The 18294-nt window shown below is 43.7% G+C and overlaps 1 protein-coding gene across 2 annotated transcripts in view; it reads right to left on the bottom strand.

Moving 5' to 3' along the window:
• IQGAP1 (IQ motif containing GTPase activating protein 1) overlaps nucleotides 1-17158 on the bottom strand; it is a 76417-nt gene extending 59259 nt beyond the window's left edge. The window contains exons 1-2 of one of the 2 annotated variants that reach the window (XM_076348249.1): nucleotides 17065-17158; nucleotides 15131-15230 (exon numbers count right to left, since the gene is read on the bottom strand). In XM_076348249.1, the coding sequence (XP_076204364.1) occupies nucleotides 15131-15230; nucleotides 17065-17116 (152 nt within the window). In that variant the 5' untranslated portion in view covers nucleotides 17117-17158. Of the gene's footprint in view, nucleotides 1-3235; nucleotides 3292-15130; nucleotides 15231-17064 lie in introns of those variants that run through there. The other variant, XM_076348251.1, reaches the window with a different exon arrangement.
• Between the last annotated feature and the right edge of the window lie 1136 nt (nucleotides 17159-18294).

The raw sequence follows: 18294 nt of genomic DNA, 5'->3' as shown, positions 1-18294 counted from the left end.
GATTACCAAAGTTTAACTTCATCCAAACAGTACAGCTAACACCGTGTAACAAACAGGCTTCACTGTCGGCTCTCTGCTCTTCTCTCGCACTGAAATACAGCAGACAGGCAGCCAAAACTAGCAAGGCAGTCAGGTGGCATACCCAAGCACTTACTACAACTTAACATTTTCCTGCCCGTGGAGAATTTCGGGGGTGGTGGGGTGGGGCTGGGGGTGGTGGTGGAATATCTCCTTAGGATTTCCCCCCCGCAGTCACACCACTTTCCCAAATGCACAACAGAAGTTAAAAAATAAAGGTGAAAGCATATCAACCAAATGCCAGAAAGGGGCGGGGACAAATACCTTTAGAAAATTCAAGCCTCACAAATTGCTGTAGGATCATCTGTGTTTCCCCTAGGCAACCGCTCTATGCTTAGCCTGTTCTCTTTGTATTTTTTGATAGCGTCTGCCTGCACTTTATGACTATCCAGTCTAGCAATCCGGTGAGCACAGTTGCTGATAATGCCTTCCAGCTACCTCAACCATATTTAATTCAGGAAGCTATCACTAAGGAAGGCACAGATGACAACAGCAGCCCCTATGCCTGTTCATGGTGTCAGACCAAAAGTTCCCACCCCGCGTAGCCCAATACCCTGTCTCTGACAAAGGCCAGTAAGAGAGATGCAAACAAACATAGCCTTTTATTAAACTAGGTAATTGACTGCTCAATTAAATATGCTGTATCTATTCATACTTACCTAAATTATTGTACATAGCACATGTTTAATTGATGAAACTTTTCTTTTCGACAGAAGTTTATGAATGTCACATACTCTTCTTTTCGACAGAAGTTTATGAATGTCACATTTGCGAGTTGATCTAATGTGCAAAAATGTATTTGGGAATCACAGAACTATTAAAATACATATGAATGGCCTTTAGATTTGCTTTCACTAGTTGTATCACACAGAGAAAGTACATAGGACTTAACAAATACATTTTGCTTTAATACTCAGGCAAAAGTAGTATTAACTATAATTAACAAACGGATTGGTTTTAGTCACCCTAAATCAGACTTTTAACTGTATTCACATAACCAGAGGTATCTATAGATACCTAGCAAAACCTTCAGAAGTACTTACGTACACCAATTTCTACCTCCTGCAGTAATCAATGAAGATCAGCTGTTAACCTGCAAGAATATTTCTTAAATAACATTAGACTTTTTTAGATCTTTGAAACTGTTGCTCTACATCAGCTTTTTTTTTTTTTTTTTAAACTGAAAAATCCTCATTCTTCTCCTGGACTTAACTAAAATAAGCTTTCTTGTGTTTCTTCCCCTCATCTCTCTACCATTTACGTGACTCTGAACAAAACATTCCAAACCAAGATAGTATTCTATATACTGCAATAAATTACAAAACAGAAGGTAATTTTAAAAAGGTCTTTTAAAAGAAGTCTTCTGTAAACTAACATACTCATTTCTTTCTTTCAACCATTAGCCACATAGTCTTAGACCTCACCCAGAAACTGACAGCCAGCACAGAGGATGCAAAGTACGCTGCAATAATTCAGAAGAGGAACGGCAGAGTTCCTTCATTGCTCCAGACACAGACAACACAACAAACAGAATCCAACTTTGTTCCTCCATTTTGCCTTTAGCACTCTATACCAAGGCAAGATAACCCCTGCGTATCCAAGCAGGGCAACACTGCATAAGCACACCACTTATCAAGGATACCTGCAAACAATTTGTTTAGCTTTCAGAGAGATTCTCTTAATCAGTACAGGTGGGCCTAGTACAAGCCTTAATCTCCCCTCCAGCTAGGAAGAACCTAAGTATTCTCACATGACATGCTTATGTCTACACAGGTGGATTGGGTTTGCGTGGCAAGGTTTTGGTAGCAGGGGGGCTACAGGGGTGGCTTCTGTGAGAAGCTGCTAGAAGCTTCCTGTATGTCCGATAGAGCCAGTGCCAGCCGGCTCCAAGACCGACCCGCCGCTGGCCAAGGCTGAGCCCATCAGCGATGGTGGTAGCGCCTCTGTGATAACGTATTTGAGAAGGGGAAAAAACTGCTGTGCAACAGCAGCTGGGAGAGAGGAGTAAGAATATGTGAGAGAAATAACTCTGCAGACACCAAGGTCAATGAAGAAGGAGGGGGAGGAGGTGCTCCAGGCACCAGAGCAGCCCATGGTGAAGACCATGGTGAGGCAGGTTGGTCCCCTGCAGCCCATGGAGGTTAACGGTGGAGCACATATCCACCTGCAGCCCATGAAGGACCCCACACCAGAGCAGGTGGATGTGCCTGAAAGAAGCTGTGACCCTGTGGAGAGCCCATGCTGGAGCAGGCTCCTGGCAGGACCTGTAGCCTCATGGAGAGAAGCCCACACTGGAGCAGGTTTTCTGGCAGGACCTGTGGCTCCACAGGGGACCCACGCTGGAGCAGTCCACTCCTGAAGGACTGTACCCCACGGAAAGAACCCATGCTGGAGCAGTTCGTGAAGAACTGCAGCCCGTGGGAAGGACCCACATTGGAGAAGTTTGTGAAGAACTGTCTCCTGTGGGAGGGACCCCATGCTGGAGCAGAACAAGAGCATGAGGAGCAAGGAGCGGCAGAGACAACACATAATGAACTGACCGCAACCCCCATTCCCCATCCTCCTGCACTCTCAGGGGAAGGAGATAGAGAAGTCAGGAGTGAAGTTGAGCCCGGGGAAGAAGGGAAGAATGAGGGGAAGGTGATTTAAGATTTGTTCTTTCTCATTATCCTACTCCGATTTGATGGGGAATAAATTAATTTTCCCAAGTCTGTTTTGCCTGTGACAGTAATTGCTGAGTGACTTCTCCCTGTCCTTATCTTGACCCATGAGTCTTTTGTCTTATTGTCTCTCCCCCTGTCCAGTTCAGGAGAGGGAGTGAGCGAGCAGCTTGGTGGGCAACCTGGCAGCCAGCCAAGGTCAACCCACCACAACAGGAAAAGAATCTCTTCTCTGAAACCTCTCCCATCCACTAGACATATAAAGTGGTCCTCCAGAGCAGCCAGAGAAGGAAATTATTATTTACTGTGGTACACAGCAACCCCAATTATGCACAAGCCATTCATTGTGCTTCAGCGTGTTATTGTCCAAGCCATCCCTTGCCCCAGACAGCCCACAACATGCCATAAAACGTGCAACACAACAAAAAAACCAAAGGTGAGCGCTGGACAAAGAAAGCATACTCTAAAAAGCAAAAAAAAAAAAAAAAACAACATACCTTGGCACTCTTAAATCCAGTGAAGGATAGTAGACACTGCTGCAGAAGGCATTAAATAGAGGAAAAGGCAGAAGCTTTACACCAGCTGGGGGTAAAAGAAATCATCTCCAGGAGGGACCTTATTTGAAGAAGATATGGAACAGGAATTGATCAAAGCTACTGTCCTTGGCCAAGTGAAAGTAGTGATCAGCAAGTGGAAAAATTACTACTTATGACAAAGCTAAATAACATGCGTTGAAAACAAAAACAAGCTTGAATTTGATGTACTGGAAAAAGGAGACTAGAGAGGGGTAACCAAACAGACAGCCACATGACCAGAGTAATAAACTAGCAGGAAGCAAGAATAAGTACAACTGTCTAGGCACAGATGATAAATTTAAAACTGCACAGAGAAAAAAGTGGCAATATCAGGGCACACCTACAAAAGATAAATCTCCTCCTCTGACTGCAGCAACAGACTCCAGCTGCTTCCCTTACATTCTGGAGGCCCATGTGTCTCAGCAAGCAGATTCAGCCCAGTCGCCTGACAGAGAATGTCCCCACCCTCCATGCCAAGGAAAAGAACAGATGATTTTTGCCAGGTCAGCAAACTGGCTAGTAGAGAATATTTAATCAGCTTTAACCAGTACCAATATAAATAGAGTATTTGCAAAAGCAGGAGTCTAAGCTAGACAAAGACAATAAGAAACAACAGCTAGAAGCTGAAGCAGAAAAAACTCTTATTGGAAAACACACATAAATTTTAATCCATTGGAACGATCCACCTAGATATTGGCTGACCTCTCACTACCTGAAGCCTCAAAAAAAATCAACATTGGATACCTTTATGGTCTAACTCCGTCAAACGTCGTAACGCTGATGGCACAAGTCACATAAAGCAAAGTTGTCTAGTCTGGGTTAAAAAAAAAAAAAAAAGCAGATGTCTCAGCATGTATTGGTGATGTACTGGCTTTTTTAATACTCTAAAGGAGTGCCTGGGGAAAGACTGAAAAAGTTTCTCTCTCCTTTCAGTAGTTTGGAGGGCAAGTGAAAAGTAAAGTAACAGTTTTGTCCACAAGAAAACAAATGGAAAATTTGCACCTGATCTACCAAAGCCGAAATGAAAAACAAACTGCAGCAGCAAAGACCGAAAAACGTTCGTATGCTTCAGTTTTTGGCAGTTAATTAGCTAGTTTCACAATTCCTGGATATCTACAATTTAAAAAACAAGGACCTGTAACATAACGTACCTGTCCCTGTGTTGAAAAGGACTTTTATTTTAGTGGAGAGTAGTTTGTTTCAAAGGATTTCTGACATGCAGTAAATGATATCATCTTCCTCAAGCAACAGAGGTTGCAATAACATCTTATTCATGCGGCTGCTGTAACAGGAAGATTTGGCAAGAATCTGGTAGATGGAGAAGAGGGCAGAACCCTCTGTCAAACTGAGTTTCAGTGATCACAGTGTAACCACCAATCAGAAGCTGGAAACGAGCTAGTGAACACTGCTAACCAGCCATTCCATTCACACTACAAAAATGACAAATTACATCACACAAAGACTTTCAGAATACCAAGCATTCCACTCAGAACAACAAAACCTCAAGAAAGAAAAACCATCTCCCTTTCCCTAACTCCCCACCAGGTTTGCTCACCCTCAGGGTCAATATGTGCATAACTTATCATTGGCTTTTCCCCATCTTGTCTAGCATCCTGCACCAACACACAGAATTTCAAACATTACCATCTTCTGCCTAACAACTCATCCTACAGAAACAAGGCTCACAAAAGCGGACTGAGGGACACCAGCACATTCCAGACAGCAGGTGTCCAAGCTAAAGGAAGGCACCAACAATACTTATTTAGAATTCCACTCTTCAAAGAACATATTCAAATCCACAGGGGGGGGGGGGGGGGAAGGAGGCAAGTTGGCTTCTGCAGTGGTGTAACAATCGACATACTGGGAAACAAGATCATCATCAAGGGAAACAGTGTTCAAGATCAGCCCCTTAAAGTCCTCCAAAGCAGGTAAATCTGAAATCACACCTGTAAACACACAGGGCTTTGCTCAAATCAGTGTGACATATTAAGTCACATACCTTTACAACTATTAAAATTACACCAGTAATTACCACAAAACAATCAGAATTGTAATTTGAAATTTTCTATCGAGCAAGATCTGTTTCCTAAAGCACATTTTGACTGTCCATTGGTTTACAATTCTCTTCTCTAGTTCTCTGTCAAAAGCAGCATTCTTAATTTCAATTTCAACTGAAATAGTTTTGAGAAATCTAACAAGCTGAAATAGACATGTAAATCTTTTTCTTTTCTGGGGCAGGTGACAAAGCTCTTGCATTCAACTTAGGTCTAAAGCCAGTGTCTATTGAACCTGTAAGGTGGCAGACAAGTAGAAAATGCAGTTAACACCCTTGTACCAACAACGTAGCAAAATACACTAGACCTTACAGAAGGGGGAAGCTGATTGTATTTGACATAAAAACTGAAAACAAAACAGGTTTCACTCAATCTCATACTCACAAGCACCAGAAAGCATTTGGTGCCCAAGAAGTCTGTCCAGCAATCCAGCAACCAGAAGAAGGATGTTCAAGCTGTCCACCCAGCAGTGGGCCATTACACCTGGCCCAACAAGTATTAGGATGTCCAGGATCTGTTGCCCTGACATGGGGGGGCGAGGGACGCCAGTTGTCAAGTTCTCCTCACATCTCCTGGGCTCTTCCTCAGTTGGCAACCACATGCAGATTTTACAGGTTACAGATAGACCTTTTCATACCCTTTTGTAGCTGACAGTGATGACTGTCTCTGTCCTGTGCCACCTCCATGACTCATCAGGATTTGTCCACTGTGCTCCAACTCCAAAGGGTATCTCAGGAAACTGAACGCAAACATGCTGGGGTCTTGATGACCAGCTGCTAATCCGGGCATTTTTAAACACAGGTCATTCCAACAGCCCTTTCCCTGTTGCATGTGGTGCCTCCACATCTAGATGCTTCCATTCACATCCATTTAGCCCTTCTATTGCAATTCCCTACAGGTGTGCCAAGGAAAACATGCGTGGCCACAGCAGCATCACAGCAGAGGAAAAAGTGGCCAGAGTGAAAGGGCAACACGTTTTTTTTTTTTTCCCCCCAACAGTGTCTGCACAAGCCATCTGAAAGAACGTACAAAGCTACGGCTTAAAGGCTTTTGCACTGCTCAGTATTGCCAACACCACAGGTATGGCATTTTTTGGAGAAATCATACTCATTGAAAGAAGAGGGCTCTCATACTCCAGCAGATCGTTGCCTTTACATATGCATCTCAAACATTGTTAGTTCAGTTACAATCGCAGACTTGGCACACATTCTCACAGGATCAGAAGAGAAAACTTGCAGACAGCCTCAGCTCTTCGTCCAGTTCACCTGAGTAAGGGCATTAGACAGCCATGCAAAAATCCCGAACAAAACCTTCTCTCTAAAATAACTCATTTTACCAATTCTGAATAAATCAAGGAATCGCCCAAGAAGATGAAAGATCTCTCAGGGAGGTAACAACAACAAAGTAAAATAAATTTATCACATCAGGAGCGTTCTCTTCTAGAGAAGTAAGTGGAAATTTAAATGCGTTTCAGCACAGTTTGTGCAGGAAAAGACACGGCCTCTCAAATGAAGAGCTAGGAAAACAAATGCTGCCCACAGCTAAAAGGTCCCAGAACATTCTCATTATCCACAGAGACATTTTCAGTTCAAAGATACCAAAAAGCAAAGCATTAGCGAGTAACATATGCCAGATTTTTCCCAATGATTGATGTACCCTCCCCGGCAACATGCAGCTGAACCGAAGATCACATTAATATTCTGGCATTGAAATCCTTCCCCCTCCCCACCCCGTAAAAGTAAATATGGGGTTCCTCTTTGCTCCATTGCAAACACTGCCAACAACTGGTAAAAATGAGCTTAGCTGCTCTTGCTGATGGGGATCCTATCACATTTGACATGTTTGCCGAAAAGATTAGTCCTGAAGAGCTTTCAGAGGAGTACCAAGCGCATAGTCTGAGGAACTTAATTATCACATATGCAAAAATCTTTTTCAAGGCGCATTCAACCATTCTGTTGCCAAAGCTAATTGCCTTGATCACTTACCATTAGAAACTAAATAGGCTTAAATGCTGGGAAGGTATAGCATCACTAAAGTTATCATACCTCAAAACTAAGTTGATTTCTTACAAATAAGGGTTATAAAAAGCACTCCACAATACCTGATAGTCAAGAACTGTTATGAGACAGTTACTCGCTTTGGTTATTTTGGGCTGCTCTCTTCTTGCATTACATACAATAGTCCTTCACAAACCACCGTCCAAACAGCAAAACCCTGGTCTCTGAATTGAATTCTGTGCAAACAGCTGTTTCTCTCCTCCTGGCCTGCCTTTCATTACTATTTCCAGTGAGTCATAAAAAAAGTATTCAGAGTGAGGCAAAGATGGTGGTACTCCACCACTGTCCTCCCCCCACCTCTCTCCACCCACTTCTCAGAAAAATAGTTCTGAATGTGCATTCCAAGACACTTCCAGTCCAGACAGCCACTCCCTGCCAGCTGCATGAGGTCATCAACGAAACAGTACAGGAACTGCAGAGAAATATCTTCTCAAGTCCAAACAGGAGCTGATAGGAAGCCCCAGATGAAGTGGTGAGAGCTAAACAGCAGCTACTTCAACTTACCACTGTTGATAATAAAATATTATCTATGAATACTCATGGCTTACAATCTAACATGGGACTTGCATCATATCCGACAGAAGCAGAAAACAAGAAAACCCCCAAAGCCACACACACACACACACAAACCCCAAAAACCAACAACCAACCCAAAAACCAGTACCTGACCCAATTTACAAGTGAGAATAAAATGGAAATACAAGGAAGTAAAAAAAAAAAAAAAAAAAAAAGACTTGATTAGCCTGGAATAAAAAGAGGAGAACCCTGTTTATGCCACAGACAAGTGAGTTCTGCTATTTCAATTAGTGACCTCCTGACCCACTCAACTGATCTAGAGGGGTCCCTTTTGGTGAGAATCATGAAATTAATTTTTGGCCAAATGCCAGCTCCTGTAATTTTGTGACTTGGATTATACATGAAGGTATCAGGACTCCTCACACGCAAATTTATCTACAAATACATCAATTTATGAATGAGCTTATTTCTCTCTTGACTCTGCAACTGTAAAAATCCAATCATACTTCAATATTACAAATGGTTTAAAAAAAAAAAAGAAAAAAAAAGGCCTCATTCTAAAGTTAGAAAATAAAAACAAAAGATCTCCAAAAAGGAGTTATACATTTGAAATAAAACACGGGCAAGCCAGACAGACATCGTTCAGAAGCCTCAGATTGCCTCCCTAAGTCTGAAGACCTCATCAATAAGAGGAACACTTTCTTAAGTTCTACATTACAGGCTACTGACTAAATTACTGCAGATGTTTTCTAACCATAACTCATTCCATCTTTAGACCTTTTCCAGCATGCAATACTGACCAGCAATTATTAAAGAGGGGACCGTTATGATCTGATGGATTAAATATAGATGCAGGCTGACCCGCATAAGGCAAAATAGCTTTCACATATCATAACTACAGAATATGTTTCATATCTAGTCTGTGAAACGTTTAAGATCCACTGCATTATCTTATCTTTTTCTGTTATTTGCAAAGTTGCAATAATTTCCTATGCTTCTGAGGTAATACAATTAATTGCTCATAAATCACTGAAGGACACTAAACTGTAGCTGGGCTGCATACACTCTGGACATTAAAATATGAATGCAAATAGAAATATCTTTAAAAGGTAAAAGAAAACCCATCCCACAAAGTCAGGTTTGCCTAAGTTGGGGGGGGGGGGGGGGGGGGGGGGAGAAAAAAAGAAAGAAAAAAGAATAAGCTCAGAGATAAACCCAAAACAATCCTCACCTTTCTTTTTATTTGAGGGACTCCAGAGTGACATTACGATTCTCGCTGTCCTGAGATTTACAATAAAACAAAGCAAAAAAAAATAGAAATTCTTCAACTGCAGCTCTGGTTCACACCACCAGGACTGTGGCACTCTAGGCTGTACTCCAGAGACTGCTATTACCACTTCATCCTCAGAATCCTCCAAGAGGTAGTGCGCTAACTCTACAGCTTCAAAACCCATGGGAAACTTGCCTGTATCTAATTTGCAGATTAATTTAAGCAGGATTTAAATACGATACTCTGCACACGACTTGCTTATCTGAGGCACACTGAGAACTGTACAAAAGTAAGTGAGAAAGCCTAATCCTGCTTTTCTCAAACTACCTTACTGGTACCTAGCTCTGTATTGCAGCCCTGTTCTTTAGCAAAAGCTCATAAAACACATTTTAACTAAACTACCTCAATTTTTCCAAGTTCAGGTTAGTAAGAGAATGGAACCAAGTTTTTCACCTTTCTGAAAAATCTCCGATTTGCAATGAAGAAGCCTCTTGAGACTAATTCCGTGTAAAAGAGCAACTATCACATTTCCTTCACAAGCAGATTTAAGCTGTAGCGTACTATTTTAAATATTTTATCTTCAAACAAGAGCTCCTTCAACAACTGATATCTACACCTTTACAGACACTGATGAACCAGCTGTACAAAGTTACTCACAGAATAAGCTTTATAGAGCTTCCCATCTAGCACTAATTCTAGATGTGTTCAATCTGTCCAGAAAGTGGTATCCTCTATAATTCTTCCTCTTGATTCTTCTGGGCACCCTACACCTCTGAAGAAACCTGTCGAAGCAGATCTTGAATGACTATGCCAAATTCCAGGAGACAATTATATCTGTCCAAACACTTTCAAACTAAAAGTGAGAAACCCAAAAAGGTGAAGACCAGATTTTTTCTTTAAACATTAGATTTCTTCTAGGAAAAATTTAACTGGGTCACCTGGCAAATAATTTAGATTTATTTTTTGCTTAAAGACACAGACAAGTCATCCCAGTCAAAAAAAACTGCTCCCCGCTTTAAAGAGAGAGAGCATGCATGAGGGAGAGGGGAAAGTAATTCTCACAGAAAAGCATTCAATGGGAAAGACCCTTCAGACTTTACCACACAGGCACAAAGTATTAATTTCTCTCAGTGGTATTATCAGTTTACACTAAGCCGTCTTCCAATCTGTCAGAAAGAAGGGGATTACCACAAGATCACAGACAGTACACTTCAATCCTGAACAGATTAAATCAGCAATAAAGACCAAGCAGCATCCTTTTCTTGCTCAATAGGGAACATCTTCTACAAGAAACCTCGAGAAAAAAAAAACCAAACCACCACATGGTCAGATTCCATCCTGATGCATGCAAGAAGAAACACACTGCTCAGGCACGATGGAAGTTATACAGTTATTGGAAGCCACATAATCTGGGCACCAAAATGCTTACACCATGCATATACAACCCAGAATGAAAATATTTCCTACTATGCCAGGAGAAAAGCATGGTACCATCACCCAGCAAGCCACGTAAGGAAACAAGAGAGCCAACGACATTCTAGTTTCCAACTTGGAGAACTGAATATTCCACAGTGAAAGACAAAGCTTGATAAAGCCTTTGCCAAATTGGTAAGTGCTAATTTCATCATGAAAATGCCACAATACCCCAACAAGTAACCCACATAGGAAAAAAGGCTATCACACAACACACATGAAGAATATTACAGTGCACCAGCCTGACTTCTAGATGAGGACCACAAAAAGAAGTTCTCTCAGGTTGCTTCTATTACAGATAAGTATACCCTTACCCTTCTGTGAGCACAAGCTGCCATGTCACAACAGAACAGAACACTTCTTACAGTTTTATCTGCACCGCCACAGCTTTTCTGTATTTGTACTGTGATTTGGAGACAGAAAAACAAAACAAAACACCCCCCAACCAAAACACAAAACACCAGATTTGAAGTATTAAACAAAACTTATTCATAAAGCCATTTTTATTCAAGAAAGAGTTATCTGGTCCAAGCATAGTACAGGAATCCCTCTGTTCAGTCTTCATTTTAGCTCCAATTTTCATTTAAACGTCTTTCACGATCTTAAGCAATTTAGTCGCACGCTCTGCCTCCTTTCCTCCAACTAGCAAGAATAATGCCCGTTTCACAAGACTGTTGCACATTAGTAGCTGAAGTCAAAAACCGCTAAACAACAACAGAACAACAGTGACAGCTCAAGAAAAAACAAAACAGGCTGCAATACTGTTAAACAAGTGCAAGTTATTGATATTCCTCTGATAATGCCTCTGATGTATGCTCCTTAGCAGACAGGTGCTCCAGACAACTTCATGAACTACTCAAAGCTACTGCACATGTGCTGTTACATCAGACAGTTCAGAAATCCAGACTTTTCTGGATTTTTCATTTCAGTATGAAATTAGGTGCTAGCCAATTTTCATCTTACCCTCTTTGTTTAACATTAAAAAAAAAATCACTTCCGCTTCTGGATTCCATATTTGTTGCTTGGTTAAAGGGACAGCAAGCCACTGACAAGGCTGATGCAATGCAAATCAGCATGATATTATTCACATCATTTTAGGTGCTTTTAAGTTACAGAAAAACTGAATACAAACTACAGTGTCTGAATGTGCTATTATAATGTAATATGATAATATGATTACGGGGGAAGGAGGGGGACCGCTAAGAATTGTTCTTCACCCTGCCTCAGCCACCATCAACTTTACAACGTTCACCTTTTCAGCTTCTGAGAGTGTGACACAGGGCACACCAGATACCTTCCTCTGCTATTAGGTCCTCCTCTTCTCCTTACAGATGTAACTTCCAATCTGAAAATCTCTCACTATGAAGAAAGATTATAAACCCTCCTATCCATACCCATAGCTCTGAGGCACTGTAATCAGTAGCACAAGCAAAATGCTACAGTATCTAATTCACACGTTATGTCTCAGTTACACTACTGGCAAAGAAGTCAAATACAGAAAATCTCAGACCAAGGACATTAATTTCAAACGTAATGATCTCTTACAGTTCTGGTTTAGTTGTTTTTGTTAAATAAACTCCTTTCCAACAACACAGCCAAGAGCCCTCTTTTAGGCTGTACTAGTAGTAATAAAAAAAAATCAAAGGACAATTTACAAAAAGACTGCTCAGTGAGGAAAAAAAAATTCTTGGGAGTAGACCATGAACTCAAGTCTTTCTGCTCTCACTTGTGTATCTTAATTATTAAACTAAGGAGTCTGCTCCCCTCCTGGTCATTTAATCTTTAACTCTTATGCAAAGTGGTATGGCTTCAGCTATAGGAGTCAGGAATTCCCACTCACATATGCATGAACAGCCTGTAGGCCACTAAGCAAACATGGTTTGAGGGTTGGAAAAAGGTATTTGAAGCTCTGCAAGCAGACCTTCCGCTTAACAAGTAAGTGCTCTGACTGCCAAGGTGGATACGAGGAAGGCTGTAACACCACTACTTGCATTTTGAGCAACACAGCTGTTCCTTCATTCTTCACAAATCATCCTTGCAACCAGCAGGCATTATTTGAAAGATCTGAAGGCTCGTCCTGAGACAAAACAGTGAAAACATCTTGTGTCTGACAAGGTGCGGCAAAATCAAATGCCCAGCTGCTCAGCCTCATCAACACCAAGGCAATACTCAGAAGCAGAGATAAGATGGCCAAGAAACTTCAAAAATGATTTATCTAAAGTGTAAGTCCCCATGATTAAGCAAGAGCTTAATGAAAATATTAACACTTGCTGTGTTAGGTATTTTTGCCTGAATTTTTTTGCAAATCTGGACGTGGAATTGAACGGAGAACAAGCACCTCGGAAAGCGTTTACTCTGAGGCCAATGACAGAAAGAGTCCACAAGTGATGGATCTGGGGCTCCTTCAAGCACGGGCAATGACTAGAGCGCAACTCATCTCTCCCTGTCACCCAGCATTTGATCCTAAAGATTTTGGATTCAAAGGGAAGGAGTTATTTTGACATATAGTCAGATCTTTCTCACTACTTCAAACCTCATCCAAATCTGTACGGACACAAAATTATTATCTGCTAGTAACTAAGTAGCCTCTGTGAATCTATAGTAGTGACAATTGTTATGAAGCACCTAAAAGACTATAGCATAAATTGAGTGCTCCCTGCCCCTTCAAAAATATACTATACATTCTTGGTAAGGCAGCGTAAACTATTAAAATCCTGGAACGAAGTTCTTCTTTATACTTTGCCAGCAGCGAACTTGCACAAACTCAGCATTTCCTCCCCAATAAAATCACCACAGCGGAACATGTCTGTCTTGCTAGGGAAGACTTACACAGATTTATCCAAAATTCATCACCCAGCCAGTGGAAGAGACAGTTTTCTGGCTCTTAATCCATATCATCTTTTGAAGGACAAAGGCAGACTGAAGTATTCAGTGAGCCATGACAAAACATGCTGTTGACTATTTAGAACATGTTTTTATGCATGCTCCGTACTTCTCTACTGCTCCAGAAGTTATTTTCTGTGGCACATACATTGGCTAGTTTGCCTAGATCTTTGTGGGAACACGGAAAGTCTAAGCTCACAATCCATTTCCTGACTAATTACAAAATGCTCACAATCCATTTCCTGACTAATTACAAAATGCAGACTGAAACACTAGCCTTGCTTTCAAAAGTGTTGGGGGCAGGGGGAGTCACCAATACAAACATTACCTCACCTCTTTTTCTTTAATCTTGTTCTTGAAAACCTGTCTTTGGTCTCAATCTCAGCTTAAAAAAAAAAATTTTAAATTTCAAGTAAAAAATTCAATTTATACAAAGGCATTAGAAGACCCGACTGCCATGAAGGGAAGCAGTAGACAAACTGGTCTGTCTCATTCCTATTCTCCACGTACAATGTATAGGATTGAATGTTTGCAAAAAGATTTAAAAAATACCAACAGTAAGACTTCATGCATTCATTTTTAATATTGGTTCTTTTTCCTTTAATAGCAGATATATAGCATCTACTGCGTTCGGATCATACTTTCATTAACTGTCTGAATGAAGAAATACAGCATGCTTACATGCTTATTAAACATGGAGATGACACAAAAGCTACACATATGCTGGAGGACAGGAATAAGATCAAAACTATTTCAACATATTAAACAAAGATCAAGAAAAATCAAATTTGGCAGGATCAAGTGAAAGGTAACACACTCAGGGAAACATGATAGACGGTACAAACACAGGATGAGGAACAAATTTCAGCAGCACACCTTCAAGGAAGAGGGTGGGAACTCAGCAAAACTCTACTACATCATACCATGCCATAATGTACAATACTAGCATATCTGTCAGGGTACACAAAATAATCCTTGTGCTCTTGTAAGGATGCATGTTAACGCCCCTGTTGGAAAACTTTTCTCTGTTTTGGCAGTGCACTTCCAGAAAGACCTGGAGTGAGTGGAGAGAAGTCAGAACAATCCGGGAAAAAGTACTACATATCTATTAAATAGGACCCACAGAGAAATATGCAAGAATTGGGTTTTCAGTCCAACAGAAGATAAGTGCAAGGGAAATACACTGTTACAATTTAAATTTGTAAAAGGTCGCAGTCAAGAGGAAGAGAATAACCTGTTCTTCATGTCCATTGATAAGTAGCGAGGTAATATTGCACCAAGACATATACAAGTTAGATAACATCCAGTGCTAGGAATACTGGAGCACTAGAGCTACGGAGTCCTTGTCACAAGAAGTCTTTACGAACATGTTAGATAAGCACACAAGGGGTCAGTTGTTTTTTGGTTTTTTTTTTAATTTGTTTTTTGTTTGTTTCTTTTTTAAAATGAATCTATATAGCCACTAAGAAACAGACAAGAGGTAAGCTGCATCCAAATTATTCCCCGTACCAAATATCACAACTTCTTTTAAAGCACCAGCCGTTTCAAAACCACTTATTCTTACCTCTTTGCTTCCTCCAGATGACAAAGGTATTCATAGGCTACATTCTGGCGTCGTCTTTCATCCATTTCCTCTGCTGTTAATCTCTCATTATCCAAGACAGCTGCAAATAGTCAAAAACACATTCTCAGGTGGCTGAAGACTGAATGTAACTGAACAGGCACACCAAAAATCAGATTCAACCTTTTCCACAGAAACTCATCACAGGTTTTATCTGGTTCAGAAAAATGAAGAACCAAATATATCTGTTATTTACAAGCAACAGAAGAGACCCTGTTTCCTTATCCTTCCTTCCTGGTCACATAAACTTGCCATCTTCCCCCTTTCTGATTTCTCAATTTGACTGTGATCCAACTTTTTCCATCTTCCAATTTCCTAGAAACAGTCCTTCATTTTCCTATTTTCTTCTAGCATTGCCTTTCACTTCATCAAAGGCACATCAGCATCCCTCCATCTATCCTCCCATTTTGGTAGTCAAAGATTAAGGAAGGACAACAATATATATTCACATCATATGATCCCTTCTGTATCTTTAGAGTCCATCTCTAAAAAAGATGGAAATGCTACTCACAACCCTTATCTAGAAGGGAATCGTTCAGATCCACAACCTGCGTGTCATCTTCGGATCAAGCTGAGGACTTACATAGGAGTATGTGCCTAAATCTTCCTGATTCTCTGTGTTTAAAGCCTCAGTGATAAAGCCTGCTCTTTCCACTCTTACAGCTAAATACCTCACCCATGCTCTCATGTCAAAAAAAAAACAACCCACAACTGTTTAGGTTTTATAGGAAACATCTCATACCATTATTAATCAAAGGTTAGCTTACACCTAAAATGCCCTCAACAAATACATGCAAGCGATGAGGTATCAACTACAGCACTTGGGATCAAACGAGATCTTGGTTCAAACTGCAAAGGGTCTCCAGAAACCAGTTTGCAGTACCGCAAAAGCATCTTTCCGATTACTCCAACCCCACCCAAAGTTACAAGAGCTGAAAACTGTCCCAAACCACAGGGTAACGCCTACCAGTAAGGAAAGATTCCTTCCCCTCCCGACTCCCCAACTCAACCCTTCCGTCTTGCTCTAAACCGAGTGTCGAGCACACAACCCTTCCTCCAGCACTCCACCTGCTGCCGCCCCCCTGCCCGCCCCGGCCCTGCGCCGCCGGCCTCGGGCGGCACCGCACGGCCTGACCGACGGTCGCTTACGACATCTCCCATACGCAGCACCGCGTTTTTCCCCGGCTTCGCTCACTTTTGACGTGGTACCGTAGCACAACCGAGCACGTATCTCGGACACCCTGAACTCGAGCCTCCCTCTCCACAGCAAGCGTATGACAAGGAGGTGGAGGTGTCCGATCGGGACGCGCGTTTCGCCCGGTAAGTCAGGTGTCGTCGCCGAAATAGGCGGGAAAGAAGAAGGCAGGGACCGCCGCGGCGGCGGCCCGCGGCCCCGCGCCCCTCTCCTGCCGGGGCGCCCCCTCCCACCACGGGCGCCCCCGCCCCGCGGCCCCCCCCCCCCCCCGCCCGCGGCGGACATCTTGGGCGAGGCACGGAGCCCGCCCGCGGGAGGCGACGGCGGCAGAGCCGGAGGACGCTCCTGCGCTGCCCATCCACCGCCTTCTCCCAGCGCTCTTCTCTAACGCCCGGGGAGGGACGTCGAGCTTGGACGAGCTCCCGCGCCCCACGGCGCCCGCCCCGCGGGAGGCACGGCGGGCCGCGCCCCGGGGCCCGCGCGGAGAGCCGGCGGGGCCCACCGCGCCCGCGGGCCAGTCCCCGAGCCAAGGCCCCGCGGCTCCCCCCGCGCCCTGCGGCGCCCCAGCCTCCGCTCCCAGCACCGGGCGCTGGAAGGGACGGACAGCGTGGGCCGGGCAGGGCGTCGCCGGGGAGGTCGTTGCTTGGCGGCCGCGCGGATCCCCGGGCCCCCGAGTACTCACAGCCATAGTGGGGCCGGGACATAGCCAGCCCGTCCACCTCCTCCGCCGCCATGGCGCTGCGCTGGGCCGGGGCCGGCCGGGAGCTGGGCGCGGGCGCGGCTGTTCCTCTTCCTGCCGCACCGGGTGTGGCGGGGGAGGAGCCGCCGCTCCGCGCTCGCTCCCTCTCCCCGCCCCGGCCGCACCCTGGCCGCCTCCGCCACCTTCGCCCGCCGCCGAAGCGGGGTGACAACTTGCCCTGCCGCGGCGGCGCCGGCCGGACTCGGCGCCCGGCCTAGCTCGGCCCCGTCCCGCAACCCTTGGCCCCGACGGGCCCCCGGCCTGCCCGCCCTGCCCCACGCGGGTCCCTGTGTCCCGCCCCGGGGTCCCCCTCACAGGGCCCCCGCCCTGGCCCCGTCCCACCCGTAGCCCTGAGCTTTCCTGTCAGCCCCACTCGCAACACCCAGCTACGCTCTGACCAGCCCTGCTACATGGGACGCAGCCCGGGTCAGCCCAGCCGCGACCCTACAGCGGCCCGCTCAACCCTTCCGGCCCCTCCCGCACCCAGCCCCGCCGCGCCAGCCCGCCCTGCGTACAGCGCGGCCAGCTCAGCCCGGCCCCTTCCCCACCGCCTGCCGAGGCGTGTGGCGACGGAGCGAAAGCTGGTCTTGTTGATTACAAGGGTTACATGCCACAGTTCAACAGCTACAGAAATAACTACGGAGGTGAACGCCAGACAGAAATTACAAAAGGTTTTATAGCAAACAGTTATAGTTCTAATTATAACTAATTATTAACATTTATTTGCATTACTTCAAATGTGGCCACTTTGCAGTTATACAATGAGAAGTCATTTAAAATAATGTTTATATGCAGATTGTGGAGTGCAGAACTGGTTTTGTTCCACCTAAAAATCCCGTAATATTTTTTGCACAGTCCCACAATCCTCCCTCAAAAAAAAAAAATTCTCATAAACTTACCCATTCCTGTAAGACCCATTCTGATAAGAAAAATAAAACACGGTTATCACACATCATCAGAGAATCTGGCTGAACCTCTTCAAGGTTATATTTCAGTGGTTCCTGTAATAGCTCCCCCGATTTAAGATTTCTGGTCTTTGTTACTGTCTCTGCTAACTGTTGTTTGTTAGGGTTTGTGTATCTAGGTGTTTAATTTATCGCCTCTCCTGTTTCTTGTCTTTTTTTTTTTTTTAAATGTTGAACAGGCACTAGTCAGATAGCCTTTCAAATAGCA

This window comes from Aptenodytes patagonicus, chromosome 10 (assembly GCF_965638725.1).
Source record: "Aptenodytes patagonicus chromosome 10, bAptPat1.pri.cur, whole genome shotgun sequence".
Lineage (NCBI taxonomy): Eukaryota > Metazoa > Chordata > Aves > Sphenisciformes > Spheniscidae > Aptenodytes > Aptenodytes patagonicus.
This window is presented reverse-complemented; position numbering and strand designations above follow the sequence as displayed.